The 13,511-nt window shown below is 50.6% G+C and overlaps 1 protein-coding gene across 4 annotated transcripts in view; it reads left to right on the plus strand.

Moving 5' to 3' along the window:
- Positions 1-13,511, plus strand: part of LOC139385029 (tumor protein p53 binding protein, 1) — a 43,010-nt gene that overhangs the window by 6,475 nt on the left and 23,024 nt on the right. For all 4 annotated transcript variants that reach the window (XM_071130061.1, XM_071130060.1, XM_071130063.1 and 1 more), the window contains 10 exons: positions 321-408; positions 1,015-1,063; positions 1,414-1,481; positions 1,670-1,798; positions 2,182-2,242; positions 3,210-3,385; positions 3,624-3,750; positions 5,614-5,705; positions 5,802-5,983; positions 6,941-8,369. In XM_071130061.1, coding sequence (XP_070986162.1) covers positions 321-408; positions 1,015-1,063; positions 1,414-1,481; positions 1,670-1,798; positions 2,182-2,242; positions 3,210-3,385; positions 3,624-3,750; positions 5,614-5,705; positions 5,802-5,983; positions 6,941-8,369 — 2,401 coding nt within the window. The remainder of the gene's footprint in view (positions 1-320; positions 409-1,014; positions 1,064-1,413; positions 1,482-1,669; positions 1,799-2,181; positions 2,243-3,209; positions 3,386-3,623; positions 3,751-5,613; positions 5,706-5,801; positions 5,984-6,940; positions 8,370-13,511) is intronic.

Raw genomic sequence — 13,511 nt, forward strand, 5'->3', positions numbered from 1 at the left:
TATAAGTCTTTACAACTGATCTAGGACTGGTTTTGTTGTGAAGCTCATTCATTAATGTTAGAAGTGTGGGGATAACAGATCTCAAGTCAGTTGTCAAAAGCAAAAAATATCACTTGGCTCAATTTGAATCCATTTAAGATGCATCCCTCCATCCTACCTGCCATGGAGTCAATACTGACACAATTGGATAGGTGACAGCAGGGTTTTCATCAAATAATCCAGTCATGTCAGATCAGTACTTGTCCTACTTCATGGGAAGGAGTGATACCTGTTGTTCTAATATGAACAGGGCCACTGAATCCAGCCTTCTCTCTCCCCAGGAGCTGATGTCCTCTCCGGCAGGAAACCGATACTCCGAGACAGACAGCCAATCAGAGAGGGTCCAGAACAACAATCACAACGGGCCAGGTTGGTCTCTCAAACTGTGACCACAAAGGACAGAGATTGGATACCTGGGGCCGTATGTATAAGGCATCTCAGAGAACGAGTGCTGTCCCCCCCCCTCTCCATGTAATCCTATTCACTGGGATCTAAAAGGCCAAACTGATCCTAAATCAGCACTCCTACTCTGATACGTTTGATACATACGACACCTCACCATTTGAAGCTGTGGTTCTCTGTATGTGACTGCTGTGATGAGTATCCTTGCCTGGGACCTGAAGAGTTGCATTGGGTTTTTTAGTGGGATAATGCACTCTTATGGTGTGCAGAAAACTCGTGTTCGAACCCTGCCGCTTACATAGATTTGGAACATTTAGTGGGGTGTTGGTCACTCCTATAGCAAACTAATGTACCCTCACAAACACTAAAAGTCCAGGCTGCTAAGTTAAGGGCACAGAAAATATTAAGTGTGAAATGTAAACTCTGGTTTCAACCATTGCAGCCATTATCATAGTAATAACAATCATATAGCCTATTGATAGCGCTGGTAACATTGAAAGCAGTTGATAGCATTTGTCTCCCCATAGCAGACATTGTATTCTGTCTTAAACCTATTGAATGTATTTCCTTTAGTCAACCAGGAGGAAAGTCAAGTCCTAGAAGTTTGCTCCAATACAAGGAGGTAGGTACTAGGATAACATTGTCACCAAGATGCAGTGAATTGAAGCGTTTGTAAGAGCATTGAGACAGCCAGCTGAGATGTTTGAGAAGTATGCTGCATTCCAAATGGACCCTGGCCCCTGTCTACTACCTAGACACTACTGTAGATCTGAGAGGATTGGATAGGTGGACGCAATATGGTGATATTTCCACCTAACCAATCAGAAGGCAAGATGACTCTATAACGCTTATATCTTTCCAATCACCTCCAATCTACAGAGGTAGCTAGGTTGTAGGGGGCAGGCTAGGGGTCGGTTTGGAATTCAGCAATAGTCTGCTTTACGTTGACATCTTGATCCCTGAAACCATCAGGTGTTCTACAGAAGACATGGCCACGGAGTCTGGGGCGGACTCCACTACACACTGCGCCCAGCCTGAAGGTATGAGCAGTTTTTAACAGAGAAAGAAATAACCATTTGAGACATGTCTCTGAGATAATATACTGTAGCTGTGTAAGTTTTGAAATGCTCCATCAAATGCTCTTGTTGGAAACAAGAGATCAGAATCACCAGATCAGTATTGCATTTTATGAATCATGATTTTGAGCTGTATGTTGTGTGTATTTTAGGGGGAGTGTCCAAGTTAGATTTTCTGGAGCTTTCTGAGAGCCAGGGTCCGGGTGAAGTGGTGGGGAACAGTCAGGAGGAGGAGGGCCCTACTGCTGCCCAGACAGACAGCCAGAGACACAACCAGCCAGGTAACAATACTAAGTTATCTTTACTTCTCTTGAGTCCATGGTCATGTTTAGTAGGTGGAAAACCATTTTAAATGGGGAGAAACAGGGTGGTACTACCTGGGTCGTATTCATTAGGCAACAAACTGAACTTCTGAGGAAATAGGAAAGGAACTACCTGAACTTGTCCAGTAAGAAATTAGCTTTTATTTCATTTTCTGTTGCAAAATGTTTTGCTACAGTGTGCCTAATGAATATGACCCTGAACATGTCCATGAAGAATAAGAACACAGATGTATTTTTATTTTACATTGCAAAATGTTTTGCTACAGTGAATTGGACCCAGTTGAAATCTTGACCAAAGTGAAACATATTTTGTTGACTTGTCATTGTTTTGTTGTCACTAGGTGAACAGAAGAACACAACCAGGGGCTTGCCTTCAGGCAGTCAGGACAGAAAATCCAAGAGGTGAGAATATCCATATCCAGGATGCGTACCTACAAGATCATATTTAGTCATAAAGCCTCCAGTGCAGTCCAAAATATGATTTCCTGTGTTTTATATACATTTCATCATTGTCTGGTTTGAATAATCCTGAGATTGTGAAAATTATGATGATGCCCTTTTAGCGTAAGAGTTGTTTGAAAAGGCCGCCTGACATTTCTGCCTGTTTTGGTGGGATGGAGTTTTCACCTGCCTGGTGACATCACCGGGCGGTTAATTAGTTAATAGACCAATAAGAGCTGTTTGAAAAGGCCGCCTGACATTTCTGCCTGTTTTGGTGGTATGAAGTTTTCACCTGCCTGGTGACATCACCGGGCGGTTAATTAGTTAATAGACCAATAAGAGTTCCAAACCTCTCTACCATTAACAGCTAGTTTTCAATTTTCCCCGCCCAGACAGTCCTAGCTGGGAAATAGCTTTTTCTGAAAAGCCATTTTTGTTTCTTCTGACCATTTTAATTGAAAACATTCACAGTAAGATACTTAATTGTTACCCAGAAATTATTTGATATTGAGATCAAAACGGCTGCATTGGGCCTTTTAATAAGAAGGGCTGAATCTGAACATGAAAAGTGCACACCTTAATTGGAATCACACATTGAATCACACATTGATGTTAGTGGGACATTGGTAGTCATTTTATAAAGCTAGGATTCGGCCCCAAAATGATCGATCCATACCTCACAGATTTACACATGCTAGTTCTGTTGCTCAATCCCAAATCGACTCCTAGACAATATCTTATGCACCTGTGGAGCTCTGGGAAGATTTGATAGATGTAATGAGTCTAAGTTGCCCAATAGGCTAGGTGGAATGTTCACCATATTGCTTTACACATCAACTTCTCTCACATCTCCAGAAGTAAATAAAAGGTCTAAGCGTTGATTTGGAATTGTGCATGAGTTAAATAAAGTGTCTGGTTCTTGCCCCAGGTCGGAGGTGAGCTCTAGCAGCTCGTCGGAGCCCCTGGGTCGTGCCGGCCGGGAACTGAGTGTCCAGGCTTTGCTCCACTCCCAGGGCCTGCAGGCCTCCGAGGACCAGGATCCCAAAGGGGAAGACTCTGAGCTGCTGTCCTCTCAGGAGGACCTCTTCGACACTGACAAGACAGGTGGGCCATCCATCTATCCACCCATCCAAACTATCTGTCTGTGTTATAGACATATACTGCCAGGGCTTACAGCACTTCTCCAGTTTGAGCAGCTCTTGTTGGAAGAGGTTAAAACAAGTGTAGTCTGTTGTTCACAAAACAATTTGAAGGCGAGCAGTCACAACTGTTATCAACAGTTGACATGAACAATTGATCACAAAATTAACAGATGATAATGGAGTTCTCTCTCTCTCTGTAGGCACAGGGGTGGACAGCACAATGTCAGAGGCAGAGAACCAAGGTGTGCCCACCCTGACCCCTGCCCACACCCTGCGTCTGCTGCACCTCTCTGGGCAGGGCACCCTGGTGCAGGAGAGCCTCTCCCAGTAAGACCTCTCGCCTCAACACTATACTGCACACTCCCACTGAGTTGCAGGGATGCAAGCTAGTCACCTTTCGGTGAAATTCGCCGTTTTGAAGCCAAAATAGGTGACCTACATGATTCATGTAGATCAGATGAGAAAAGTTTGGGGGGGGTTGGATAAATACTGGCTGTAACGATCGAGTGATGCGCGTTTGGAGCAATACTGTCTGTATCCAAGGCTCAGCAGATCGTTTACATAACAATAGAGTGCAGCGCAGCACGCGACTGAAGAAAGAGGAGACAAACAATTTACTAGTTACAGCATCGGCGCGCGCTCTGGAAAGGTAGCGCGCCAGTTACAGCAGCGCGTCAATTATAGCAGCGCGCCCCCTGAACGAGAAAGAAGAGGTACGTTAGGCAAGAAGCCTGATCACGGGGTGAGAAGGTGATGAAGCGTATTTCATGAGCTGTAACCGGAAAACAACTGGCATTTGGAAAGTTTGAGGTGAGGGAGAGAGTGTGGTGGAATAAGTATTAGTATTATGTATCTTGCTAGCTGGATCGAATTATCCGTTAGCTAGTGTTACCTTTCTTGCCTCCCCTCCAGACCGTAGTCGGGACGGCTCAGGGGAGCCTTCACTTGCTAGCTCCAAGGCCAGAGCAATGTATGGATGCTCTGGGGTAATTCTCACATTTGGGGATCTTATCCTCTGCTAATGACGTGTTAGCCTGGAATTCCACTGAAGTAGTTAGCTTTTATTAAAACTTGTACATCATTTGAGGTAGTCCGAATGACAAAATAAAATAGTGGGCAAACGGAGCAAAACAGTCCGGCTACATCCCCGTCACACACAATTGCATTGAAAACCGAAAGTTAACTTACTACGTTACCCATAATGCACGTCTGTGTTTTAAAGCTCTATCCCTACTTTACCAACACTAGCCAGATAAATATTGAGAAACATTAGTCAACTCATCTGATCAAGCAATTGAGTTTATGGTGTGAAAATTAGCTTGCTAATAAAGTCAGACAGCTAACGTTAGCTAGCTAACATTAGTAACCTAACCAATTCGCTATAGTATTAACTGATATTCGACTCCTTGCCGTTCCTCAAATTATAACGCGTTAGTTGCTTACTGGACCCTGGAAATCTGTGAAATGTTAACTAATGTTTCTCCTCTACAGTATGTGGTTAATTTTCAGAATGAAAATAGAGGTGAAAGGAACACGACACTTTCCCTCTCACTTTTCCTGGCACATTGTAGAACAGATGTCCACAGGCAGAAAGTGTACAATGTAACACTATTCAGTGTAGCCCAAAGATATTGTTTTTGTTGTGTTGAACTTGACAGTAACACGTGTGTGTGAGTGAGGGAGGATTCTATATTTTTTTACTCAGTGAAAGTTATTTTTGCACACATAACCTTGTGCACTTGATCACTTGATCGATGTAAATATTGGCCACTATAATAGAGCAAAAATCAAATGAAACAAACAGGCATTTCTACTTTAAGCAGATTTTTTCCCAAGTGCAATATTTATACTGATCATGTAGATCATATTATTTGTTGTTTTTAATTAGTTAAAACCTGCATTTCCCCCTGGCAGGGATTTTTTTTTGCATGTTTCAGTGCAAATAAAAAGTGTCACCTTTTTGGGCCCATCACGAGTTTGCATCCCTGGAGTAGTTGCCCTGTTGTTTGGGTTGGCCTGGGTTGTGTTCAGTAGGACGATAGGAACATCTGTGTTCCAATCGGTCAAGTTGAGGTAGTACTTTACCATTTCAAAACGTTTTGTCCCTACTGAACACAGCCAGCGATTCTGTTTTGTCCTCATCAGAGGAAGAATGATTGTTGCATTCATCTTTGCCTTCCCTTCCTATAGAAACTCTGAGTTTGTAGCACCCACCCAGGAAAACTTGAGCCAAACACCTTTCATCGTCCCCAATTCACCGACAGGACAAGAAAATGAACTGGGTAACTAAACTTTATTTTATCCAGTTGACATGTCAGTTGTTTTAGTTTCTATTCTAAAAAATAGAACTCAGTGATAGACTTCTGGTAACCCCGCAGGTGCCGACGAATCAATGGACACGTCTATGCCTCCGGAGGACCAATCGGATGGTAAGGAGGAGGAGCCAATGGACCCAGCTCCTAAGTCACACCCCTCAGCATCCACCCCAGTATCCCAGAACTCCCCAGGTTTTGTGTTGGAGAGGACCCTCTCTCTACCTACCCAGCCTGAGTTATCTCATGTATGTATCTTTAATCCATTGACCAGACAGTGGGGAAAAAATAGATTCAGTTAGCACTGAACTCAATGGCCGTGTCCGGTTATCCGTTTTTGCGTACTAAATAGTAGGCTGTTTGGGAATGTGAGAAATATCATATTTTATAGTATGAGTCATTTCGAAAATGTAGTTTGCTTTAAATGCCTGGATGTCATATGCATGGCTTTTCATGTAGTAGGAACTCAGAACAATGTGTGTTTTACAACAGCTGATAATCATGTAAGGGTTTGGGCTGTACCAAAATGAAAGCATGGTGGGGAACAACCAAATTGTGCATTAGATGACGTCTTCTCAGTATGGATGAGCCTAGTATTATTTTTTGACAGTTTAGTCATTTAGCAGACGCTCTTGTCCAGAGTGACATACAGTTAGTGGATTGATCTTAAGATAGCTAGGTGGAACAACCACAAGTACATGTTTCCTCAAGTCTGACACACAGTATGTTGCTTACGGCGTATGTTTTTACTAAACAGTTTGTTCTAAATAGTATGATTATATACTTTTAGAAAGTATTAGGCAATAATGAAGTCTTTACATTTTTCTGTACACAACTTTCACCTTTGAATGTAACTATATCTATATATTTTTTTAATTTAAATTTTAGTGGTTTAGCAGACACACTTGGCCAGAGTGACTCACAGTATTGAGTGCATACATTTTCCTACTATTTTTTTCTCCTACTAGTCCTCTCGTGGCAATTGAACCCACAACCCTGGCGTTGCAAGTGCCGTGCTCTACCAACTGAGCCACATGGTACCACATAAATGGAGACCAGGGATCTACCCTTATCTCTCTTTATTCTTCCCTTATTATGGATTATGTTGGTTTATTATGATGATCAAGAATCTCATTATTCAATCAGGTTAAGTCCTATAGGTTCATAAAACACCAATTTAGTTTCTTCTTTTTCCCTTTCCAAAGGATGTATTTGTCCCAACCCAGAGCCAAGAGGCTGGAAGCAGTAGCATAGCTCCACAAGAGACGCACAGCAGGAAAGTGACATCATCATCCCAACCCACAGTCCTGGATTCAAGCTCACCCAAGATGGCCGCTGCACCCGCCCAGTCCAAAGCACCCACAACAACTGACCGAGAACACTCTGTGACTGATTCTTTCCAACTGGAGCTGTCTGTGAATACTCAGAGCTGTAGTCTGGCCCAGCAGGCTTCCATGCAGGCTGGGGGGAAGGATGTTGAGGAGGACAGTCAGGCTACACAGATAGAAGAAGGTCTGGACGGACGCCTACGGATAGACACCAGTGACTCTGTGATTTCACGTAACAGCCAGAAGAGGGAAAGTAACGGGGTCCCCTTCGACCCAAAAACACCTGCTATTTTGCCTAAAGTTCCTCAGGTGCCTGACTTACTGAAGACTAGCGGGGAAAGTACCAGGAGAGAGGAATGTAGCACTTCACAGAAGTCTGACACGCACAAACAGACAACCTTGAATGTACGCAACGTGAATATAGGCGACGATGGTATTAATGTGACCAAAACAGATAGTTCTCAGAAGCAGGATGCCAAGGCCTCTTCCCCCTCTCCTTCCTCCCAACAGAAGCTTGAAACCATAGACTTATTCACCCCTAGCAGCTGTGTGCAGGAGACGCCTTCTTCCTCGAATAGCGCTGCCTGTAGTTTAGCCTCCCTGTCTCAGTCTCAATCCCAGTCTGTTTTCCCACAGATGTCTCACGTGGGATCAGTGAAGGCTCTCTCTCCGAGTCCAGGTGTTTGTGTAGACTCCAGAAGAGATGGAGGAGGAAGGAGAGACATAGGAGAAGCAGGAGGAGGGGGAAGCCCGACGAGTTCACAGAAAAACCGGGACCCGTCTAAATCCATACAGTCTTTATCGCAGGAGCGTGGAGGCACTGCTACCAACAGCCCAAAGGAGAAAAACAAAGCAGATGAAGAAGGGATGGAGGAGGGGGGAGAGAAGCAGCACGACAGCACGTTGGGGCCCGAGGGCTCAGGCCTCTATCTGTCTCTCTCCCAGAGCCAGGTGCTTTCTCCAGAGCCCATGGAGGAAGAAGAAGAGGAGGAAAAAATAGGGAAGTTCCCTGTCTCGCACTCCAGGAGCGAGGGAGGAGTAGGAGAGGAGGAGAGCTGCAGCAGCATCATTGTGCTGGAGGAGAGTGAGAGGAGCTCCCAGCTACTGGAGAAGGAAGTGAAGTCGCCGTCTAACATGGGCACGTCTCAGCCAGTGGCAAGCCGGCGGGGGTCAGTGTCGTCCAATGGCACAGGGTCACAGCTGAAGGACACCCAGCTGGTACCAATCGGACTCACCCAGGCTGATAAGGAAGGCTCTAGGGAAGCAGAGGGGCTCCGAGACAAGAGCCTCAGTGACAGCTCTGGAGGTGAGAGGCCTAGATGCCTGTGGAGATATCAGGTGACTCAATAGCATTTCCTTGATTCCTTGTGTCCTCTCTTCTTTCTTTCCCTCTCAAAACACATTGTAGAAAAAGATCAGAGGGGAGGAACCTCAGACCTTCTTCCCTCACCTCCAATGTGTTTTGAGGAGCGAGGACACAAGGAAACGATGAAAGACTATTAAGAATCCATGAAGTAGATAGAAGTTTGTTTTTGTCCAATATATTGTGTGTAGACCGAGGTTGGGGGATGGGGTGGGTCACCAGGGGTATGTTTGGGTTGTTGGATGGGGTGGAACACCAGGGGTATGTTTTCAATGGGGTGGGGGGGAACACCAGGGGTATTTTTGGGATGAGGTGGAACACCAGGGGTATGTTTGGGATGGGATGGGGTGGAACACCAGGGGTATGTTTTCAATGGGGTGGGGGGAACACCAGGGGTATGTTTGGGATGGGGTGGTGGGGAACACCAGGGGTATGTTTTCGATGGGGTGGTGGGGAACACCAGGGGTATGTTTTCGATGGGGTGGTGGGGAACACCAGGGGTATGTTTTCGATGGGGTGGTGGGGAACACCAGGGGTATGTTTTCGATGGGGTGGTGGGGAACACCAGGGCTATGTTTTCGATGGGGTGGTGGGGAACACCAGGGGTATGTTTGGGATGGGGTGGAACACCAGGGGTATGTTTAGGATGGGGTGGTGGGGAACACCAGGGGTATGTTTGGGATGGGGTGGAACACCAGGGGTATGTTTAGGATGGGGTGGTGGGGAACACCAGGGGTATGTTTTCGATGGGGTGGAACACCAGGGGTATGTTTTCGATGGGGTGGTGGGGAACACCAGGGGTATGTTTTCGATGGGGTGGTGGGGAACACCAGGGGTATGTTTTCAATGGGGTGGTGGGGAACACCAGGGGTATGTTTTCAATGGGGTGGTGGGGAACACCAGGGGTATGTGTGGGATGGGGTGGGGTAGGTCACCAGGGGTATGTGTGGGATGGGGTGGTGGGGAACACCAGTGGTATGTGTGGGATGGGGTGGGGTAGGTCACCAGGGGTATGTGTGGGATGGGGGGGGGGGGTAGGTCACCAGGGGTATGTGTGGGATGGGGTGGTGGGGAACACCAGTGGTATGTGTGGGATGGGGTAGGTCACCAGGGGTATGTGTGGGATGGGGTGGTGGGGAACACCAGTGGGATGGGGTGGGGTAGGTCACCAGGGGTATGTGTGGGATGGGGTGGGGTAGGTCACCAGGGGTATGTGTGGGATGGGGTGGGGTAGGTCACCAGGGGTATGTGTGGGATGGGGTGGTGGGGAACACCAGTGGTATGTGTGGGATGGGGTGGGGTAGGTCACCAGGGGTATGTGTGGGATGGGGTGGTGGGGAACACCAGTGGTATGTGTGGGATGGGGTGGGGTAGGTCACCAGGGGTATGTGTGGGATGGGGTGGGGTAGGTCACCAGGGGTATGTGTGGGATGGGGTGGTGGGGAACACCAGTGGTATGTGTGGGATGGGGTGGGGTAGGTCACCAGGGGTATGTGTGGGATGGGGTGGGGTAGGTCACCAGGGGTATGTGTGGGATGGGGTGGTGGGGAACACCAGTGGTATGTGTGGGATGGGGTGGGGTAGGTCACCAGGGGTATGTGTTGGATGGGGTGGGGTAGGTCACCAGGGGTATGTGTGGGATGGGGTGGGGTAGGTCACCAGGGGTATGTGTGGGATGGGGTGGGGTAGAACACCAGGGGTATGTGTGGGATGGGGTGGGGTAGGTCACCAGGGGTATGTGTGGGATGGGGGGGTAGGTCACCAGGGGTATGTGTGGGATGGGGTGGTGGGGAACACCAGTGGGATGGGGTGGGGTAGGTCACCAGGGGTATGTGTGGGATGGGGTGGTGGGGAACACCAGGGGTATGTGTGGGATGGGGTGGGGTAGGTCACCAGGGGTATGTGTGGGATGGGGTGGGGTAGGTCACCAGGGGTATGTGTGGGATGGGGTGGGGTAGAACACCAGGGGTATGTGTGGGATGGGGTGGGGTAGGTCACCAGGGGTATGTGTGGGATGGGGTGGGGTAGGTCACCAGGGGTATGTGTGGGATGGGGTGGTGGGGAACACCAGTGGTATGTGTGGGATGGGGTGGGGTAGGTCACCAGGGGTATGTGTGGGATGGGGTGGGGTAGGTCACCAGGGGTATGTGTGGGATGGGGTGGGGTAGGTCACCAGGGGTATGTGTGGGATGGGGTGGGGTAGGTCACCAGGGGTATGTGTGGGATGGGGTGGGGTAGGTCACCAGGGGTATGTGTGGGATGGGGTGGGGTAGGTCACCAGGGTATGTGTGGGATGGGGGGGGGGGGTAGGTCACCAGGGGTATGTGTGGGATGGGGTGGTGGGGAACACCAGTGGTATGTGTGGGATGGGGTGGTGGGGAACACCAGGGGTATGTGTGGGATGGGGTGGGGTAGGTCACCAGGGGTATGTGTGGGATGGGGTGGGGTAGGTCACCAGGGGTATGTGTGGGATGGGGTGGGGTAGGTCACCAGGGGTATGTGTGGGATGGGGTGGTGGGGAACACCAGTGGTATGTGTGGGATGGGGTGGGGTAGGTCACCAGGGGTATGTGTGGGATGGGGTGGGGTAGGTCACCAGGGGTATGTGTGGGATGGGGTGGGGTAGGTCACCAGGGGTATGTGTGGGATGGGGTGGGGTAGAACACCAGGGGTATGTGTGGGATGGGGTGGGGTAGGTCACCAGGGGTATGTGTGGGATGGGGGGGGTAGGTCACCAGGGGTATGTGTGGGATGGGGTGGTGGGGAACACCAGTGGGATGGGGTGGGGTAGGTCACCAGGGGTATGTGTGGGATGGGGTGGTGGGGAACACCAGGGGTATGTGTGGGATGGGGTGGGGTAGGTCACCAGGGGTATGTGTGGGATGGGGTGGGGTAGGTCACCAGGGGTATGTGTGGGATGGGGTGGGGTAGAACACCAGGGGTATGTGTGGGATGGGGTGGGGTAGGTCACCAGGGGTATGTGTGGGATGGGGGGGGGTAGGTCACCAGGGGTATGTGTGGGATGGGGTGGTGGGGAACACCAGTGGGATGGGGTGGGGTAGGTCACCAGGGGTATGTGTGGGATGGGGTGGTGGGGAACACCAGTGGTATGTGTGGGATGGGGTGGGGTAGGTCACCAGGGGTATGTGTGGGATGGGGTGGGGTAGGTCACCAGGGGTATGTGTGGGATGGGGTGGTGGGGAACACCAGTGGTATGTGTGGGATGGGGTGGGGTAGGTCACCAGGGGTATGTGTGGGATGGGGTGGTGGGGAACACCAGTGGTATGTGTGGGATGGGGTGGGGTAGGTCACCAGGGGTATGTGTGGGATGGGGTGGGGTAGGTCACCAGGTGTATGTGTGGGATGGGGTGGGGTAGGTCACCAGGGGTATGTGTGGGATGGGGTGGGGTAGAACACCAGGGGTATGTGTGGGATGGGGTGGGGTAGGTCACCATGGGTATGTGTGGGATGGGGGGGGGGTAGGTCACCAGGGGTATGTGTGGGATGGGGTGGTGGGGAACACCAGTGGTATGTGTGGGATGGGGTGGGGTAGGTCACCAGGGGTATGTGTGGGATGGGGTGGGGTAGGTCACCAGGGGTATGTGTGGGATGGGGTGGGGTAGGTCACCAGGGGTATGTGTGGGATGGGGTGGGGTAGGTCACCAGGGGTATGTGTGGGGTGGGGTAGGTCACCAGGGGTATGTGTGGGGTGGGGTAGAACACCAGGGGTATGTGTGGGATGGGGTGGGGTAGGTCACCAGGGGTATGTGTGGGATGGGGTGGGGTAGGTCACCAGGGGTATGTGTGGGATGGGGTGGGGTAGGTCACCAGGGGTATGTGTGGGATGGGGTGGGGTAGAACACCAGGGGTATGTGTGGGATGGGGTGGGGTAGGTCACCAGGGGTATGTGTGGGATGGGGGGGGTAGGTCACCAGGGGTATGTGTGGGATGGGGTGGTGGGGAACACCAGTGGGATGGGGTGGGGTAGGTCACCAGGGGTATGTGTGGGATGGGGTGGTGGGGAACATCAGGGGTATGTGTGGGATGGGGTGGGGTAGGTCACCAGGGGTATGTGTGGGATGGGGTGGGGTAGGTCACCAGGGGTATGTGTGGGATGGGGTGGGGTAGAACACCAGGGGTATGTGTGGGATGGGGTGGGGTAGGTCACCAGGGGTATGTGTGGGATGGGGGGGGGTAGGTCACCAGGGGTATGTGTGGGATGGGGTGGTGGGGAACACCAGTGGGATGGGGTGGGGTAGGTCACCAGGGGTATGTGTGGGATGGGGTGGTGGGGAACACCAGTGGGGTGGGGTAGGTCACCAGGGGTATGTGTGGGATGGGGTGGTGGGGAACACCAGTGGTATGTGTGGGATGGGGTGGGGTAGGTCACCAGGGGTATGTGTGGGATGGGGTGGGGTAGGTCACCAGGGGTATGTGTGGGATGGGGTGGTGGGGAACACCAGTGGTATGTGTGGGATGGGGTGGGGTAGGTCACCAGGGGTATGTGTGGGATGGGGTGGGGTAGGTCACCAGGTGTATGTGTGGGATGGGGTGGGGTAGGTCACCAGGGGTATGTGTGGGATGGGGTGGGGTAGAACACCAGGGGTATGTGTGGGATGGGGTGGGGTAGGTCACCATGGGTATGTCTGGGATGGGGGGGGGGGTAGGTCACCAGGGGTATGTGTGGGATGGGGTGGTGGGGAACACCAGGGGTATGTGTGGGATGGGGTGGGGTAGGTCACCAGGGGTATGTGTGGGATGGGGTGGGGTAGGTCACCAGGGGTATGTGTGGGATGGGGTGGGGTAGGTCACCAGGGGTATGTGTGGGATGGGGTGGGGTAGGTCACCAGGGGTATGTGTGGGGTGGGGTAGGTCACCAGGGGTATGTGTGGGGTGGGGTAGAACACCAGGGGTATGTGTGGGATGGGGTGGGGTAGGTCACCAGGGGTATGTGTGGGATGGGGTGGGGTAGGTCACCAGGGGTATGTGTGGGATGGGGTGGTGGGGAACACCAGTGGTATGTGTGGGATGGGGTGGGGTAGGTCACCAGGGGTATGTGTGGGATGGGGTGGGGTAGGTCACCAGG

This window comes from Oncorhynchus clarkii, chromosome 26, assembly GCF_045791955.1.
Source record: "Oncorhynchus clarkii lewisi isolate Uvic-CL-2024 chromosome 26, UVic_Ocla_1.0, whole genome shotgun sequence".
NCBI lineage: Eukaryota > Metazoa > Chordata > Actinopteri > Salmoniformes > Salmonidae > Oncorhynchus > Oncorhynchus clarkii.